The sequence below is a fragment of the Lolium rigidum genome, chromosome 2, assembly GCF_022539505.1.
Source record: "Lolium rigidum isolate FL_2022 chromosome 2, APGP_CSIRO_Lrig_0.1, whole genome shotgun sequence".
In the NCBI taxonomy this organism is placed as follows: domain Eukaryota; kingdom Viridiplantae; phylum Streptophyta; class Magnoliopsida; order Poales; family Poaceae; genus Lolium; species Lolium rigidum.
Window position 1 is genome coordinate 58,944,790 of NC_061509.1, and position 19,113 is coordinate 58,963,902.

The 19,113-nt window shown below is 46.4% G+C and overlaps 2 protein-coding genes and 1 long non-coding RNA gene across 3 annotated transcripts; all 3 read right to left on the reverse strand.

Moving 5' to 3' along the window:
• Nucleotides 1-9,742: 9,742 nt before the first annotated feature.
• Nucleotides 9,743-11,010, reverse strand: LOC124691799. The gene is made up of 2 exons (XR_006999158.1): nucleotides 10,915-11,010; nucleotides 9,743-9,975 (listed from the first exon to the last, which is right to left on the reverse strand). It is a non-coding gene; the product is annotated as an uncharacterized LOC124691799 (long non-coding RNA).
• A 13-nt stretch (nucleotides 11,011-11,023) lies between these two features.
• LOC124689790 lies at nucleotides 11,024-12,194 on the reverse strand. The gene is made up of 2 exons (XM_047223261.1): nucleotides 11,614-12,194; nucleotides 11,024-11,559 (listed from the first exon to the last, which is right to left on the reverse strand). The coding sequence occupies exons 1-2, from the start codon at nucleotides 12,182-12,184 to the stop codon at nucleotides 11,024-11,026; spliced, it is 1,107 nt and encodes a 368-aa protein (XP_047079217.1). The 5' UTR covers nucleotides 12,185-12,194.
• A 1,552-nt stretch (nucleotides 12,195-13,746) lies between these two features.
• LOC124686547 (disease resistance protein RGA5-like) lies at nucleotides 13,747-18,603 on the reverse strand. The gene is made up of 4 exons (XM_047220477.1): nucleotides 17,750-18,603; nucleotides 15,227-17,237; nucleotides 15,036-15,123; nucleotides 13,747-14,080 (listed from the first exon to the last, which is right to left on the reverse strand). Exons 1-3 carry the CDS (start codon nucleotides 18,577-18,579, stop codon nucleotides 15,058-15,060), a joined length of 2,907 nt encoding a protein of 968 aa, XP_047076433.1. The 5' UTR covers nucleotides 18,580-18,603; the 3' UTR covers nucleotides 13,747-14,080; nucleotides 15,036-15,057.
• Nucleotides 18,604-19,113: the final 510 nt, after the last annotated feature.

Consider the following 19,113-nt stretch of genomic DNA (forward strand, 5'->3'; position numbering starts at 1 on the left):
GCTGTATGACTCGACCATAGGCAACTTACACATGTTGTTTCAATCATAATAACTTGTGTAGTAAGTTAGCACAACTCTAATAATAAATGGTTAAAACTTGTCAACCGTGTGAGTGCCCTTGTAAGTACTTCCTTGCGAGGGGGGAACGCATCGGTTGTGTTATGTTTGCAGAGTATAGAACTTGTTAGTTTATGCGCACTCTTCCCTTCTTTGTTTAGACGAATGTTGTAGAGTGTCTCTATAGGTTTTTAGTGCTTGCGCGCTGCCGCTTAACCCCACCATATTGCCTATGACGTTCCTCTTGCGTCCTCTAAGTCCCCTGCGTGCCTCAAGTACAAAGGACGACTGGTTGACGAATGCTTATACGTCTTGAAGTCTTGTTAAGTACGAACCCGTACTTATTGCTCGCTTCTACGGGATATAACCAAGTTGGTATCGAGCCTCCAGGTTGACGGTACCCCACTAGTCCAGCCTTTAGGATAACCTTGCCAACGGGCGTTGAGTTTAGAGAGTCCAAACTAGTTTCTAAAACTCGTTGGATAGTTCTGATTAGCTCTGATTTTTCTCCTTACCTATATTCTTTCTCCTCTTATCTATGCGAGTTTTGAGTCTTCTCTCTTGTCCGAGTTTCTCTGAGTCTTAGGTTTGACGTGGGTTGGACGATCTTTGCCCCTCACCTATTAGGTCTGATCTTCGGAGGATCCCGACGGAAGCGTATCATCAACAGCGGAACCACGACTTCTTGTTGGTGGTGTCGAACGTTCTACATGGAGCAACAATTCTTGTTAGTGGCGTCGAGGAGATCGACACGTCGCCTGAAGATCCGATAGTTTAACCAACTCCCCCATAGGTTGACGTGGGATCTCGGGGCGCGATCCCTTGTTAGTGGTGTCGATTGTAACGGTCCAGGGTAGTACCCCTAATAGAATTGCTTGTAGTTTTTCTTTTTTTTGCATCATCATGCATGCATCATACCATCCACATGTTTTATCAATCTAAAATTATATGCATATTTTTCTTTATTTTCCCTCTCATATGGTTTAGTAAAACCATCCCATCTTTCTTCTTATTTTTCAAGGAAAACCATATACAAGTTTTTTGTACATGTTTGCGAAATGGTTTCAAATCAAATTCAAGTTTGGAAAATGTTTGCAAAAGGGCCTGACCCATTCCGTCTATGTCTCTTTTCCTTCTTCACTCTCCTATTGATCTTCCTTTGCAAGAATCAGATTCGATGAAGAAAAACTAGATGGGCAATTCCTTTTCTAAGCTAGACTGCGTCCTTCTTTTGGCCTCCTCTTAATCTGAATTGGGCCACAATATCTTGCCTTGTTTCTTCGTTTAATCTCCACCCAAGCCCACCTAGCCTAACCCTTTTCCTAGCCCAGCGGCCACTTATTTGTTCGACACCGAGAGCTCGCTCCCTGTTCGTTTTCTTCGCCGTACGGGAGCACGAGAGGAGCGTGCTTCGCCTTATCCCACCTCGCTCCTGTGCTTTCCCCTCCTCCTTCCCCACCAAATTCAGCACAAACCCTAGCCTCTTCCATCTTCCCCTCCTCGTGCCGCCACTAAGTTTTCCCTCTCCCACGGAAGGATACGAGAGAAAATTCAGTCAAAAATTCAGTTAACCATTGCCGGGAAATCCTCAAGCTCGTCGTCGCCCGGAGCCGCCGTTCGCCGCGCCGAGCACGTGGATGGAGCCACCATGGTATTCTTGTTCCGTACGCTGAAGGTCGGGAGCGGAGGCTGCTCCTGGACGACATCACGGACCTCGCCGTCACCGTCCTCTTCTACACCGATGGTCACCACTCGCCTCTACTACCTCTTCCTCGAGTCCGCCCTCTTCCTCGACTCCGCCGTCGCCGTGTCGTTCGTCTTGGAGCAACAACCAGGGTGAGCGCCACAACCTTTTCCCTTGCTATCTCGCTCATTTGCATCCAGTATTTGGCGTCATGCTCGTGGCCGATGTCATGTCCGCCGGGAACACGAGCTGCGCGTTCGTATCTTCTCCGTCCTCACGCCCTGGAGATGTTTCTGTTGGGCATGTTCTTGTTTTATATCACCGAGATGATCCTGCTATTGGTCCAATTCCTACAGTTCAAGGATCAAACCCCCGATGGAGGCGCACATCTTCTATTTTCGTTGTATCGAGTTCAGTTAACACATGTTGTTTTTGTCGGTTAAAAATTCGATAACTCGGGCTGCCACTTTACCTTGTCCGTTCTCTCTCTATTACTCACAAAAATCACTCGAAAAGCTCCACTTGCTAGCCATCGATCCTGCCAAGCATAACCCGAGTATGAATTCCCGGGAGAAACAAACGCCCATCCTTTTCTTTTCTCGTCTTTCTCAAATTTTCAGCATACGGTCTCCTGTTTCGGTTTTAGAACACCTGCAGGCCTCATCACAACGGCCAGCGGTGCGGTGAATACACTGCATCCCTACCATTCTTGTGAGCAGCCTGCTAGCTAGTTTAACTACTTTGCACGGCTTCTATTCATCCATCCACCTGTCTCGTGAGCTAGCTTGCTCCGGGCTTGAATCAATCCACTTGCTAGCTACCTAGTTTGGTCGGCTAGTTTATTCACAGCGTTTTGCAACTATCCCAAGCCAAAATCTGAAGCTTATCCCAAGTGGGTCCCTCGTGTTGTTTTTTTCAACTGATCCATCGATCAATTCCAAGGCAAAAGGCCATGTTCTCTCGTCTCGTTTGTAGCTTCGTACTGTCTTTTGTTTCGGTTTCGGAAAAATTAGCAAACAAGGCATCTTTTGTTTAATTAACCACACGTATCCCTGTCAATAGTACAAACCATTCAATATCGCAGCATCTGAACCAAATCGGAGTTCACTCCACGCTGCGTCCAATTATCCACTACTGCTTGTCATTTGTTCTCCGGAGCCAGATGGTCCTCGGCCACTGCAAGCTTTTATTTTATCTTGTGAATCTTGTTTATTTTAAAGCTTTTATTTTATAAATCTAAATACAGCAAATTATATATCTAAATTGTTCAGAAAAATATGAGGAACATTAATATGCCATCCATTCATCTATTTGCATCTCGCATCATGTCGCGCGTTGATAGTCGTGCATGTTCACCTAACATATATGCGGAGTATTTCGGAACACCGATTTGGTTTTCCCCGCTCCGTTTAATATTGAAGTAGCTCACCCCTGCCATGTTATGCCATGCTAAGTAACATTTAATATTGCCGGTAGAAAAACAACTCGAACCTAACTATTGTATGTCGGGATTCCGATTCCGCTTAAATTGGATAAGTGCATGGGACCATCGTTGCCATGTCATGCATATCATGTCGATCATGCTGGATCTTCTTTATCCGTAGTAGTAAAACTTGCATACTTTGTGTGTTCCGAGCATTTGCTTCTTCCCGGATAGGATCGCGAAGTGGTGTTGTGAGATACGACAAGTTCTCCGGATGTTCTTCGACAAGCTTTAACGAGGCAAGCATTTCCCTTATACTCCCGCCCCTGCGAAGTCGCTCACCTATTTTATTTTGCCTTCTCCCTCATGCTATCCGTAAGTTGCGTTCTTGTCACGTGTCCCTTCCACTTGTTACCTCAAGCAGCCTATATTGCCTCCACCAACCACCTACAGGCTATTGTTTGGTTATCGGGTCTGCCTTGCGAGTCGTAGTGCATGCTAGTGCTGTTATATCTCGTTACCGTTACCGCTATCTTATCGGTTATCTGTTGGGAAACATGACACATGGTTTATGGATATATCTGTTGAGGGTATCATGGTTACTTGTTAATAGTTGTTAGCGGAGATACCGGTGGGTCAGTTGCTCGTTTTATGGCGGCTCACTTGTGTTTCTTTAAAGCTTAGGACCCGAGTTCCTGTTATCTGTTCCGAGACTGAGCGCTCTAACCACACGTGGGTATGCTTCTGGGTCTCCCCTCGACCACTGCCGGAATCTACAGCTTTGTCCAGTGGCCACAACTAGTTTGCAATGTTTTACCATTTGTTGTTGCGTGCATGCCAGCATGTTACTTATTTACTTTGGGAAGCCTCTGGGTGCCTTGTATCCCTTGTTTCTGGTATGCACGTATAGGTCGTGGAGCCTCTGCGAAGTGGTTTATCGCCCCAGTGTGTGTTTAAACCACCTAGCACGTTGACACACATAGCTAAGTCCGCTTCGGAGATACGGCCGGACTTCGATACGGGTTCAACTTGGTTAGGTGGCTTCCTGGACATTGTTGTCGTGAAGGAGAGTGCGAGTCGTAATATCCACTCGTCGCAAGTGGGTTGATCGTGCGTGTGGGCACATTTGGGCACCCCGCGGAGGTAAAATCTTATCGATAAGCCGCGTCCGCGGTTATGGACGACTTGGAGCTGTATGACTCGACCATAGGCAACTTACACATGTTGTTTCAATCATAATAACTTGTGTAGTAAGTTAGCACAACTCTAATAATAAATGGTTAAAACTTGTCAACCGTGTGAGTGCCCTTGTAAGTACTTCCTTGCGAGGGGGGAACGCATCGGTTGTGTTATGTTTGCAGAGTATAGAACTGTTAGTTTATGCGCACTCTTCCCTTCTTTGTTTAGACGAATGTTGTAGAGTGTCTCTATAGGTTTTTAGTGCTTGCGCGCTGCCGCTTAACCCCACCATATTGCCTATGACGTTCCTCTTGCGTCCTCTAAGTCCCCTGCGTGCCTCAAGTACAAAGGACGACTGGTTGACGAATGCTTATACGTCTTGAAGTCTTGTTAAGTACGAACCCGTACTTATTGCTGCTTCTACGGGATATAACCAAGTTGGTATCAGAGCCTCAGGTTGACGGTACCCCACTAGTCCAGCCTTTAGGATAACCTTGCCAACGGGCGTTGAGTTTAGAGAGTCCAAACTAGTTTCTAAAACTCGTTGGATAGTTCTGATTAGCTCTGATTTTTCTCCTTACCTATATTCTTTCTCCTCTTATCTATGCGAGTTTTGAGTCTTCTCTCTTGTCCGAGTTTCTCTGAGTCTTAGGTTTGACGTGGGTTGGACGATCTTTGCCCCTCACCTATTAGGTCTGATCTTCGGAGGATCCCGACGGAAGCGTATCATCAACAGCGGAACCACGACTTCTTGTTGGTGGTGTCGAACGTTCTACATGGAGCAACAATTCTTGTTAGTAGCGTCGAGGAGATCGACACGTCGCCTGAAGATCCGATAGTTTAACCAACTCCCCCATAGGTTGACGTGGGATCTCGGGGCGCGATCCCTTGTTAGTGGTGTCGATTGTAACGGTCCAGGGTAGTACCCCTAATAGAATTGCTTGTAGTTTTTCTTTTTTTTGCATCATCATGCATGCATCATACCATCCACATGTTTTATCAATCTAAAATTATATGCATATTTTTCTTTATTTTCCCTCTCATATGGTTTAGTAAAACCATCCCATCTTTCTTCTTATTTTTCAAGGAAAACCATATACAAGTTTTTTGTACATGTTTGCGAAATGGTTTCAAATCAAATTCAAGTTTGGAAAATGTTTGCAAAAGGGCTCGACCCATTCCGTCTATGTCTCTTTTCCTTCTTCACTCTCCTATTGATCTTCCTTTGCAAGAATCGGATTCGATGAAGAAAAACTAGATGGGCAATTCCTTTTCTAAGCTAGACTGCGTCCTTCTTTTGGCCTCCTCTTAATCTGAATTGGGCCACAATATCTTGCCTTGTTTCTTCGTTTAATCTCCACCCAAGCCCACCTAGCCTAACCCTTTTCCTAGCCCGGCGGCCACTTATTTGTTCGACACCGAGAGCCTGCTCCCCCTGTTCGTTTTCTTCGCTGTACAGGAGCACGAGAGGAGCGTGCTTCGCCTTATCCCACCTGCTCCTGTGCTTTCCCCTCCTCCTTCCCCACCAAATTCAGCACAAACCCTAGCCTCTTCCATCTTCCCCTCCTCGTGCCGCCACTAAGTTTTCCCTCTCCCACGGAAGGATACAGAGAAAATTCAGTCAAAAATTCAGTTAACCATTGCCGGGAAATCCTCAAGCTCGTCGTCGCTCGGAGCCGCCGTTCGCCGCGCCGAGCACGTGGATGGAGCCACCATGGTATTCTTGTTCCGTACGCCGAAGGTCGGGAGCGGAGGCTGCTCCTCGGACGACATCACGGACCTCGCCGTCACCGTCCTCTTCTACACCGATGGTCACCACTCGCCTCTACTACCTCTTTCTCGAGTCCGCCCTCTTCCTCGACTCCGCCGTCGCCGTGTCGTTCTGTCTTGGAGCAACAACCAGGGTGAGCGCCACAACCTTTTCCCTTGCTATCTCGCTCATTTGCATCCAGTATTTGGCGTCATGCTCGTGGCCGATGTCATGTCTGCCGGGAACACGAGCTGCGCGTTCTGTATCTTCTCCGTCCTCACGCCTGGAGATGTTTACGTTGGGCATGTTCTTGTTTTATATCACCGGATGATCCTGCTATTGGTCCAATTCCTACGGTTCAAGGATCAAACCCCCGGTGGAGGCGCACATCTTCTATTTTCGTTGTATCGGGTTCGGTTAACACATGTTGTTTTTGTCGGTTAAAAATTCTGATAACTCGGGCTGCCACTTTACCTTGTCTCGTTCTCTCTCTATTACTCACAAAAATCACTGAAAAGCTCCACTTGCTAGCCATCGATCCTGCCAGCATAACCCAGTATGAATTCCCAGGAGAAACAAACGCCCATCCTTTTCTTTTCTGTCTTTCTCAAATTTTCAGCATACGGTCTCCTGTTTCAGTTTTTAGAACACCTGCAGGCCTCATCACAACGGCCAGCAGTGCGGTGAATACACTGCATCCCTACCATTCTTGTGAGCAGCCTGCTAGCTAGTTTAACTACTTTGCACGGCTTCTATTCATCCATCCACCTGTCCGTGAGCTAGCTTGCTCCAGGCTTGAATCAATCCACTTGCTAGCTACCTAGTTTGACTGGCTAGTTTATTCACAGCGTTTTGCAACTATCCCAAGCCAAAATCTGAAGCTTATCCCAAGTGGGTCCCTCGTGTTGTTTTTTTCAACTGATCCATCGATCAATTCCAAGGCAAAAGGCCATGTTCTCTGTCTCTGTTTGTAGCTTCGTACCTGTCTTTTGTTTCAGTTTCGGAAAAATTAGCAAACAAGGCATCTTTTGTTTAATTAACCACACGTATCCCTGTCAATAGTACAAACCATTCAATATCGCAGCATCCGAACCAAATCGGAGTTCACTCCACGCTGCGTCCAATTATCCACTACTCGCTGTCATTTGTTCTCCGGAGCCGGATGGTCCTCGGCCCTGCAAGCTTTTATTTTATCTTGTGAATCTTGTTTATTTTAAAGCTTTTATTTTATAAATCTAAATACAGCAAATTATATATCTAAATTGTTCGGAAAAATATGAGGAACATTAATATGCCATCCATTCATCTATTTGCATCTCGCATCATGTCGCGCGTTGATAGTCGTGCATGTTCACCTAACATATATGCGGAGTATTTCGGAACACCGATTTGGTTTTCCCCGCTCCGTTTAAATTGAGTAGCTCACCCATGCCATATATATGCCATGCTAAGCAACATTTAATATTGCCGGTAGAAAAACAACTCGAACCTAACTATTGTGTGTCGGGATTTCGGTTCCGCTTAATTTGGATAAGTAGCATCGTATCATGTTTGCCATGACATGCATATCATGTCGATCATGCTTGGATCTTCTTTATCCGTAGTAGTAAAACTTGCATACTTTGTGTGTTCCAGCATTTGCTTCTTCCCGGATAGGATCGCGAAGTGGTGTTGTGAGATACGACAAGTTCTCCGGATGTTCTTCGGCAAGCTTTAACAGGCAAGCATTTCCCTTATACTCCTGCCCCTGCAGAAGTCGCTCACCTATTTTATTTTGCCTTCTCCCTCATGCTATCCGTAAGTTGCGTTCTTGTCACGTGTCCCTTCCACTTGTTACCTCAAGCAGCCTATATTGCCTCCACCAACCACCTACAGCTATTGTTTGGTTATCGGGTCTGCCTTGCGAGTCGTAGTGCATGCTAGTGCTGTTATATCTCGTTACCGTTACCGCTATCTTATCGGTTATCTGTTGGGAAACATGACACACGGTTTATGGATATATCTGTTGAGGGTATCATGGTTACTTGTTAATAGTTGTTAGCGGAGACACCGGTGGGTCAGTTGCTCGTTTTATGGCGGCTCACTTGTGTTTCTTTAAAGCTTAGGACCCGAGTTCCTGTTATCTGTTCCGAGACTGAGCGCTCTAACCACACGTGGGTATGCTTCGGGTCTCCCTCGACCACTCGCCGGAATCTACAGCTTTGTCCAGTGGGCCACAACTAGTTTGCAATGTTTTACCATTTGTTGTTGCGTGCATGCCAGCATGTTACTTATTTACTTTGGGAAGCCTCCGGGTGCCTTGTATCCCTTGTTTACGGTATGCACGTATAGGTCGTGGAGCCTCTGCCGAAGTGGTTTATCGCCCCGGTGTGTGTTTAAACCACCTAGCACGTTGACACACATAGCTAAGTCCGCTTCGGAGATACGGCCGGACTTCGATACGGGTTCAACTTGGTTAGGTGGCTTCCTGGACATTGTTGTCGTGAAGGAGAGTGCGAGTCGTAATATCCACCTGTCGCAAGTGGGTTGATCGTGCGTGTGGGCACATTTGGGCACCCCTGCAGGGTAAAATCTTATCGATAAGCCGCGTCCGCGGTTATGGACGACTTGGAGCTGTATGACTCGACCATAGGCAACTTACACATGTTGTTTCAATCATAATAACTTGTGTAGTAAGTTAGCACAACTCTAATAATAAATGGTTAAAACTTGTCAACCGTGTGAGTGCCCTTGTAAGTACTTCCTTGCGAGGGGGGAACGCATCGGTTGTGTTATGTTTGCAGAGTATAGAACTCGTTAGTTTATGCGCACTCTTCCCTTCTTTGTTTAGACGAATGTTGTAGAGTGTCTCTATAGGTTTTTAGTGCTTGCGCGCTGCCGCTTAACCCCACCATATTGCCTATGACGTTCCTCTTGCGTCCTCTAAGTCCCCTGCGTGCCTTAAGTACAAAGGACGACTGGTTGACGAATGCTTATACGTCTTGAAGTCTTGTTAAGTACGAACCCGTACTTATTGCTGCTTCTACGGGATATAACCGGGCAGGTATGAAGATATGTTCGATGGAGACAACGCTAGCAAGGTTACCCTTCCGGCTTGGCCTGGGCAGGGTTATGGACGCCATCGTTTATCTTCAGGACTCTTAGTCCAATTTGTATCTTGTCCGTACTCGGACGTTTTTGATCTTCTGTATGATTTGGATCTTTGTATGTATCTATTTGTATCTTGACTCGTTGGAGTTGTTGTTGTAATATATCTGTTTCTTGTGGGCTCTATTGTAATCCTGTTGTAATGTTACCGCTCGTGATTGATTCCACCCGCATCGCGTGCATGCTTCGGCGTGTACGAGGCGCTTGGTGGTGCGTCTCCTAAAATCGATATCGTGCGGATTTCGGCGGATTCGCTGGGATCCTCACGGTACCGGTTTTGGGGCGTCACAGGAACAAGCTAGACTCATAGCAGGCAGCTTGATTGATTCTTCACTACTAACCCATACATACACACCACGATGGATTAGTACATGTTCTACTTCACACACATACTAGTTACTACCAACGCACATGTACACCTAAAGCTACAATGTTTTCAGTCTGCCTACCGTAGCTGTTTACAACAAAATCTCCTCCATTTCTTTGCTGAATTTTACACATTGACACACAAAATCTCAGCTTTTCTTTGCGGAATTTGACACATCAACTCAAAGAGTTTACAGCACATCAATTTCACACAAACACTTTGCTGAATTTCAAACATCAGAAGACCACAAAAGCCACTGATGCCACCCTTGCAGAAGTAAGTGACGAGGAGCTCCATCCAGCTACGTCTCTCCGAGCCATGCTGTTACAGTGGTGCTGCTGGGGAGCCAGAGAATGCGAGCGCCACTGCTGTTGGGAGGAACAGGGGAGAGAAGGGGCGGCAGCTGCAGGGCCCATCGACTGTGAGTGGTGCTGCTTCAGGGTGGAAGGGGGAGAGAAGTGGGCGGTAGGTCTACAAATCAGCGGCGGCGGAGCTGGGGGCACCGGAGGGAAGAGCTACAGCGGCCGGCGTCCATCCGACGACTCCTTGTCTGCTGTGGCGAGAAGAATGGGAAGAGGAAGAAGGGCTTCTGCGGGCTGGATGATGTGGGGCCAGGGGTAATTTTGTCGTGGACAAAATACGGGAGGAATACATGACACGTTTTTTATTAGAAACAAGCTCAAATGGCCCGAGTGGCATCTATAGAACTACGAAAGAATTGGAGTGGCATTTTTTGAAGTTTGGAAGTTGAAGTGGCATTTTTCAAAAATCGCATGAACTGGAGTGGCATTTATCCAAATAACCCTAAATTTATAGGTGTAAATGTGACCAACTACGAGTTCACAAAATAATTAGACAAGATTTGTCATGTTGACCAAATGTAAATATCTCTAGGGTGAGACAATCAAAAGGTGAACTGGTAGCAATATCCTGATTTAAAAGAGTAATACTTCTCCTTAACTTGGCCAATTAAAGATAATGTGATCTAGTATTTTTTTTAAAAAAAGAGGTCTCAAGAATGCTATTCATAGTGTGTTAGATCCTTTGTTTTACTTATCCGATGACCATGAAATGGAAGATAGATGTCTAACAAATCACTGTTATGTTCCTCATCATGATTTAGATTTTTACAAGCACAAACAAAGTAGCAACCAGTGAATTGTGTCAACAAGACTTACCAATCACAATCATCAACCATTAAACTCACCAATCACAATCATGAACTATTAAGCTTCAGATCAGACAAGTTGTGTGAAAATAATAAATGTGAAGCAATGGAAATAACTAGGACTGAACAGGAAGTTTACCACTTGATATTTTTTATATTGTTGGTGTCGACAATAACGATGGTGGGAAGTTGTTATATGTGCCGATTGTGTGCCCATAGGGCATGCAGAAGCTCGGAACAACACCCTTTCAAGATGGAATGTCGGCATCCAGCGATAAAAGGCCTACATCGAGCGATGAGCTTTCGCACTTAAATAGGAACAAGTGCCTCCCCCTCGAATCCATCAACAAACACTCAAAATCCAGTGGGACAGTCTTCACAAATCGCCAGTGGCTAGAACTCCCACCATTGTTCCGCCTAACATAATAGTTGAGGTGATTTGTGTTTTCAGGACCCACAAACATCCCGGGCCTGCCTTCCCCTGCCTCCACAATGGCTATATCCTCATTAAGCAAACCTTTGATTTCGTGTGGGGGTTCACTTATGGAGAACTCCATCCTTCGGGTGTCAAGCACCAGTAACTTCTCCATCGATGAGTTCACCCAATAGAAGCACCCATATGCACAATGGCGCCCAAAGAAGAGAGGCCACCTTATTGACGATGGCAAGCCAGCAAACAAATCACTCCAACTTTGTGACGAAATGGCACACCATTGCCCGGTGCTGGAAGAGAAGACAAAGGCGACCAGCTTAGTTCTGCACTGCGCCATCCATATCACGCTGAATGCCGTTTCTTCCGCAGCTGATGCCTCGTCCTCGCAGTCTACAGGGGGGGCGAGAAAGGTCTCGCAGCAACGGTGATTGTGTGCTGCTGACCTGATTGGGTGCTCCACCGTAGTGGCTAGGTGGGCAGGGATTAGAGGAAGAAGGATATACCGTCGGTGCAAGGGGTCGCACACCACCAGCTCTGAGAAGACGACTTTGTATCTATTATCGATGTCGTGCTCAGGGGGTCTGTCGAGGAGGACGCGGCCGTCGCGCATGTCCTTGACGAGCCAGTCCCTGGCGGGGCCAGGGAGGAAGGAAAATGAGAAGTCGGCGGCGAGGGCGGCGGCGCGGGCTTCCGGCGCGGAGGGGTGAGGCGAGGCCACGGGGTGGAAGACTTTGGTGTCCTGCTCGAGGAAGCCGAGAAGGGGCGGGGCGTGGAGGTTGCGGAAGCGGCGGAGGAAGGAGCGGTCGGCGATGAGGCGGCGGAAGGAGACGCAGGCGGCGGAGGCGCGGACGAGGTCGGCTGGGATGGGCAGGCGGAGGAAGATGTCCAGCGTGAGCTCGTCGGGGATGGGCAGGGAGGTCAGCTCATGGCGTCGGTGGACGAGTATCTGGCGCTCATCCTCAGCGCCGCCGCCCATCCCGCGGCCGCCTGAATGGCTGAATCTAGCCTGGTTCAAAACCCTAGCGCGGTGGAGAGGAGCCCGTCCCTTGAGGATTTGGGGGGAGAAGGAGGGCACTTCTTGCATCAATTTGGACATTTCGAGGGTCTGTCTGCAAATGACTGAACGGAGGTGTCTGCACATCTACTCTGTACTTCTTCTAAATCCGACGCTGCTTTTCTGATGCTGCACTGCATGCCTGCTTGTTTTAGTAGCCTCTTCGCTGAAATATTATTTCTTTTTAATCGACTAGACGGGCCTGAACACTTTCATACATAACACACCAGTTATAGAGGGACCATTATAACTTTTGAGAGGACTAGCGAATGTACAATTGACCTAGAGATTTCACTACGGCGCGGTGCTGATAGTTGCTTCTTCAAAACTGCTGAAAAGAAGCTGCACCAGGTCAGCCATGGAGGCTGTGCTAAGGCCGGCGATGTCTTGGTGGAAGAGACTCCACACATCCCGGGCTCTAGGGCAGCGGATCAGAAGGTGATCGATGTCTTCGTCGGCGGAGCATGAGAGACAGGTTGCAGAGGTGGACACGTTGTGCCGGAAGCATCGCTCGTTGGTGGGTAGGCGTCGTCGTCGGGCGAGCCAGCAGAAAATCTTGCACTTCAGAGGAGCAGCAGTTCTCGAAACCTTAGTCGCTTGATCATCTACCTGCAGATGCCTGAAAGAATTGGTGTAGAAACTCTTGTTTGTCAGCTCTTTGTTAGTGAGGCGGCACACACGAATGTCCGGGGTGTCCGTGCGAATCACAACAGAGCCAAGCTCAGAGGTCAGGGCAAAGAGGTCAGCAATCGCGACATTGGAGAGGCGAGGGCCGATGTTGTTGTGGAGTCCCGAGCAGAGGGCACGGGAAACCGAGGCATTGGGCCGGATAGAATGGGAGAAAAGGGCAGGGAAGCGCTCGTGTAGAGGAGCCGATCATAGCCAAAGGTCAAACCAGAAAGCAGTGGAGCTTCCATCCCCAAGGGTGACTTTGGAGATGAGGCGAAAGGGGAAGAGACCGGCGAGAATGTTCTTCCAAACAGGGGTGTAAGGAAGTGGTGGTCACCATGTCATGGCAATCAGACAACCCGTAAAAGAAACCAATCAACCCAAGGAGCAATGGAGGCAGAATGCAACTTAGTAAAGAATTTGGCAAGAGTTTTGGGCCGGAAGAGAGATAACCCCCATATTTCTTAGGCACGCAGAAGTCAGTCCAAGCTACCTTACACTGCCATTGCAACTTTCTTCGCCCGTCCTCGATTACCTCGATCACACCAGCAGACAGGAGCCCCGTATTCATAGCATGAGCAAGCATAGAGGTTAGGACAGAATTGACCAACAAGAGTCTTCACTAAAATATCGGCAGCATGACCATTTGGTTCTCTCCGCCCCGAGAAACATGAGGAGGGAAAAAACTGAATGTCTGGGAAATACATCAACTGAACGAAAAGATGCAGCTGTTAAAATGAAAATGTTCTACATGTTGCTTCTGTCCAGGTACACGACTAGACTTCATCTTGTCGCAGATTGAAATGATTGAAATGAAGACTTCATCTTTCTACATCTTGTCACAGATTGGGCTGCACTAATACAGTATGTGCAAAGCAAAAAAAACGACATCATCTTTATCGTCTACTCTTTACATTAATAAAAATCTACTGGGCATGGATTAGCTTTGCTCTGCCAGATTGTTTTGTTTTCTGCGTCCAGAAAACCCTTCTCCGCTCCACTGTTCCAAAATGACGATCTCCGCATTGTCACCGACCCCGACCAGGCCAAGGCGACCACGAGGACACAGACGTGTAGCTGAAACCCCTCCACCACATGGCAGAGGTGGAGGCGATCACCGTAGTCAAGTTGTGGTCTTGTCTCCCGGAGCTGCATATGCTTGCCCAAAGTAAAGGAACACCATCAGTACGGTGTACACGAATTACAACAGTAGCAGAGGTCATTTAGTTTGTAAGGACCAAAAATATAAAAAACACAAAATGTACATAAATTTGACTGAAATGCACATACAAGTTCCGTTCTTGGACTAAGGCAGAATTCCCAATCCCGGGCGATGCCTTCCAGAACACGGAGACATGGTGGTTGACAGCGAGGAAATTGGCACCTAAGACGTTGCGACGTGACTTCGATACCATGGCGATTTTGGTGCACTGGTTGATATGGAAAGAGCGAAATTCCCGGATCTTTCAGCGGGAGTTCAACACGGTAGACATAGTGTTTGAGCGGATTGTCGAGGAAATCCGCGCATGGCGAGCAGCCGGCTGCGTAACCCTGCTTTAGTGTGGCCTGCCTGATGAGTGACAGTGGTTTTCGTTTTCCTCGAGCCCTCTCTGTGGGCTTGTCTTCTGTGATGTAAACACAGATGTATTTCTTGTACACCTTGTACAACTCTCTTTCTCTTAATAAAATTCGGCCGATGGCCCTTCGAAATGCACATACAAGAAAGAGTATGGATGAGTTGTCTAAATAAAATAAGAGAAACCAGCGAAGGAGGTATAACTAGATGGTGAGGTTCTCACAAATTTGGCACATACCTAGGCAATCCACCTAAATTTGATAACAACAACCATATGATCGTAAATGACTTTATAGAAGAAAAAAATCATAAATATAAGATCCTACAATAGTATACAATTCAAAGGGGAAATATACAAGAAATGATAAAATATAGATCACACAACATAAGTAGATTACTAGATTACACATACTACCATGATGGGCGAAATGCAGATTATTTGCTTATCCAGAGGAGGGAGACATATGCAGTAAGAAGAAGAACCAGCAGATATGTATCAAAACGGAACGGATAGAGTGAGGAAAGTACCTCCGTAATGGCACAACATTATTTAAGCTTTGTTCGCTGTTGTCTCCTCTCTGGTGTGCATTATCTTTTGAGCGCCACCGTCATCCGGCTGAAGTAGGCACATGAATATATTGATTAGATCATTTTTTCGATAAAGATATTGATTAGATCATATAATCAATAACATATCAGTTGTAGCATATGATCAATACCTCTTCGTCGTTGCCCAAAACATCTTTGCCATCATGTAACACGCGCTTGAATGATTGAATAATCATCCTTCGGCACACTTGTTCTTGGTTTGTTTTGCTTGAAGCCTCCTGGTCATTGTATCTTCGAATTGCTAGCGAGGGACTGTTGGGGTGGACGCCGGCGGCGTGCCTCATAGCTGCCTCCATTTCCTCCACCTTCTCACCATTGTGATTCTTACAGTTTAGCCAATAGGTGGCTTTCTCCAGCAATGGCATGCTCCCTGGAACCAAGCCGACATCTTCCGTTCCAATGCTGGCACTGCATACCAATTGATGAAGCATCGGCAGTGCACCCTCCACACACTTGATCTCTATATTGGTGATCAAGTATCTCAAGCTCTGGAACTCATCGCTTGTAAGAACAGTGTATGGTGTGCAGTTGTCCACACTCGAGATGCAGAGGAAGCGAAGCGATGGCAGACTCCCGAGAATTCGCAGATCCCGTTCCTCCACAGCCTGAGCTGCGAACAAGAGGTACGAGAGGTGGGAGACACATGATGAGTCCAACCACGACAGCCGCCTCGGTAATAGCATGCCAGACAAGGTGAGCTCACGGAGCTTGTAAGGTTCTGGCGTCCAGTCTTCCCAGCCGCCATGGCGAGGCCACTTCTCTATGTCCATTGAGTCACAGTACATCTCTAGAGTCTGAATTTTATGGAGGTTACTCAGGGCGCAAACAAGAGCCTTGTGCATGCTCTGGTTCATTTCATCGAAGTGGATCTCCAGCACTCTCAACTCTGTTAGCTTCCCCATCTCTATGAAGAAGTTTGGGGACTTGTCCACTGAGAATAGCCGGAGCTCTTCTAGGGAGGTTAGCTTGCCAACCTCCCCCAACATTCGTGTTCCTTCAGAAGCACGCAAAGACAACAAATTCCTGAGCTCACTAACTGACGGTGGCAGTTCTTCTAGCCCAGTTTCCCTGACATCCAATGCCTGCAAGAACTTTAGATTATGTCCTATTTCTCCCGGGAGCTCAGCAATAGGTGTGCCAAACAACCCTAAGTACCTCAGCTGAACCAACTTCCCGACATGCTCAAGACGAGAAACTCCTCCAGAAAAATCACATTCTGTTAGAATGAGTACACGCAATACTTTAAACCTCGAGAGCGGGGGCATCCTACTGTCACGACACATGCTAGCATTAAATGACCGCATATGTCCCATTTCCATCTTTGGGATGTGCCCGATAACTCCTTTGTGGAGAGCTAATCTCCGGACACTATTGCTTGACAAACATGTCTTGTGATGCTCCGCATCATGTATTGTGATAAAGTTTACTTCACTCGACAAGGTGCGGATGAGATCAAGGACCATATCATGAACACGACAACGGACTACATTTACTCTATGGCATGGCTCTATCCAACGGATCATGCTCCTATTTATAAGATCGTTGAAATATCTCTCTCCCTGCTCAAACAACCCTATCTCTTGTTTATCTGGGACAAAACCTTCGGCCACCCACCTCCATATCAAAGTATTTTTGTTGATCCAGATATCTTCTGGAAGCATACTTAGATACGATAAACAAGTCTTTAAACGAGAAGGCAAATCATAATAGCTAAAAGATAATATCTTTCTTGTATTCTGTATAACTTCATTTTCTTCACTCCCAAAACCAATAGACTCATAAACCTTAGACCAGTCCTCCCTGCGTTTACCAACAAGCAAGCTAGCTATTGTGATGACAGCTAACGGCACACCGCCACATTTTCTTAAAATTTTATCAGATACGTGAGTAAACTGATTGTTGTGACTTGTACCTTGATCACCAAATATTCTGAAAGAGAATAACTTTTTGGAGTCATCATCAGACAACGGTTTCATGTTGTAAACAGCACCAGCCTTCTTGGCAACTTCATAAATCCGAGTAGTTGTGATTACTCTACTTTCAAGGTTACTGTCCACCAAAGCATATTTAATTGTTCCCCATGTTTGTACATCCCATATGTCATCAATGACTATCAAGTACCTATTTGCATGAGGGAACAAGATCATGGAGTTAGTAAAACTTCCTAGAGTAGTACCCACTAAAACAAGAAGAGCATGCCAACCTTAAGACGAAAAGGTGCCAATAGTACCAATAATAAAGAAAGGATATACTCGAACAGAGGAAGGGGGTGGCAGAAATGAAAGATTTATCAACACACATGGGCACTTTAAGGTATGCTCCTATGGTTTGTTTCCAAGGAAAATATTATCGACATCAAACTCTAGAAGTATAAGTTACACGCTATTCTCTTTAGATGGCAGGTATAGATATACAATTAATCTATATTAGCATTACAATGGAGAGGTTAGATACCCAACTATGAGCCAGACAAATTATATAGAAAATCGACATAATTAATAGATGACAGCATGGAGGAAGGTAACACTGTGAATGTAACTCATGGACCTAGAGAACTGACGTTCCATACCTATCGTTTGACCTAGGTGACACAAAGATAGTATTTGACTAGTGTATAATGACGTAGTGCATACCTCTTATCTGCAAGGAATTTTTGCACCTGGTTGATGAGCTGCCTTACATCCATCGCCGATGAAACATTGTAAGTTTGCAGGCCAAGTTCATGAAGGATGTCCCCCAAAACTTTTTTCATGTCAGGATTCTGTCCCACTGGAACAAAAACTCCACAGTCGAATTTTTTGTTAAGCTTGTCATACAGAGCTTTGGCGAGAGTTGTCTTGCCCAACCCACCGAATCCAACAATGGAGACAGTCTTGAGCTTTCTCTCAGGCACATCACTTCCCTCAAACAACCTCTTCATTAGCTCATCAATTGGCTTGTCAATGCCAACAAGATCAGATGCCTTGTTGTACATAGCCGAGAGACGGGGGTCGACGACCGTGGTTGTGGCATGATCAGAAGCAATATCATGGAACTTGTACCGATCGTACCTTTCCTTCACCTTCCTAACATTGCTCTCGATGTCTCTTATGTCATTGGCTATTTTGTGGCGAATCTTGAACTCAGTGATCTTGTTGCGTGTACACTTGATGAAGCCCACGAAGCTGACGCGGGGTTTAGTTGGCTCAAGACCCTCGAACCACACCATGAAGGAGTCTAGGCTATCTTCGATGGCATAAGATAGCTCTCTGACCTCGTTGGCCCAAATCTTCACCAACGGATCAAGCTGGTCCAATGGCACGCTGGACACCTTCACAAGGACAGTCTGCATGCTTTCAAGCTCGGCCTTGAGGTCCTCGATCCCCTGCTTCACACGCTTCTTCAGGTGATACTCCTCCTGGAGCAGCATGCCCAGCTTGGGTAGGAGGGCGCCCATCGCTCCGGTGGCAAACTCCATGCCCATGCTTGCGTGGTTGCCCTCTCTCGCTTGCAATCTTCTTTCTTGTTATCTTTTCCTTCCTACCTTTTCTGGGAAGCTCTTGCTAGCTCGATTAGCTATAGCTAAGTTGCGATGGGCTCTGCGTATATATAGACCAATAGCTATTGGTTAACGTTGCTGTTAGCCATGGAATACTAGGAACATGGTTGCTACTATAGCCACTTAGCCAGGTTACTCCTTGTATATATGGAGCAAATTAGATCTAAATTATATTGAAGTGTGCATGTGTGTGTACAAAGTAGTCTGCAAGATTCCGTTTCTGTTCAGACTTCAGACCCAGCTATATATTTTTCACACCAACTGTACTATGGAGATGGTTATGCAAGAGGTTTAACATGGGCCGACCGTCATGGAAACAACCATCGGATTTGCATTAAGACTAATAATAGATGTTTTTTATAAATAATACCCATCGCAGACAGTTTTCTTAAAAAAGGTTAATGATTGGTAGGTCACTGTAGACATTTTTCTCTGAAACATTTGTCTGTAGATTTACAC

Coding starts and splice junctions, on each gene's coding strand:
- LOC124689790 (XM_047223261.1), bottom strand. CDS start 12,184: ATGGGCGGCGGCGCTGAGGATGAGCGCCAGATACTCGTCCACCGACGC. Junction 11,560..11,613: donor CCGTTGCTGCGAGACCTTTC/TCGCCCCCCCTG, acceptor AAGAAACGGCAT/TCAGCGTGATATGGATGGCG.
- LOC124686547 (XM_047220477.1), bottom strand. CDS start 18,579: ATGGGCATGGAGTTTGCCACCGGAGCGATGGGCGCCCTCCTACCCAAG. Junction 17,238..17,749: donor AAATTCCTTGCAGATAAGAG/GTATGCACTACG, acceptor TCATGCAAATAG/GTACTTGATAGTCATTGATG. Junction 15,124..15,226: donor TTTTGGGCAACGACGAAGAG/GTATTGATCATA, acceptor TGCCTACTTCAG/CCGGATGACGGTGGCGCTCA.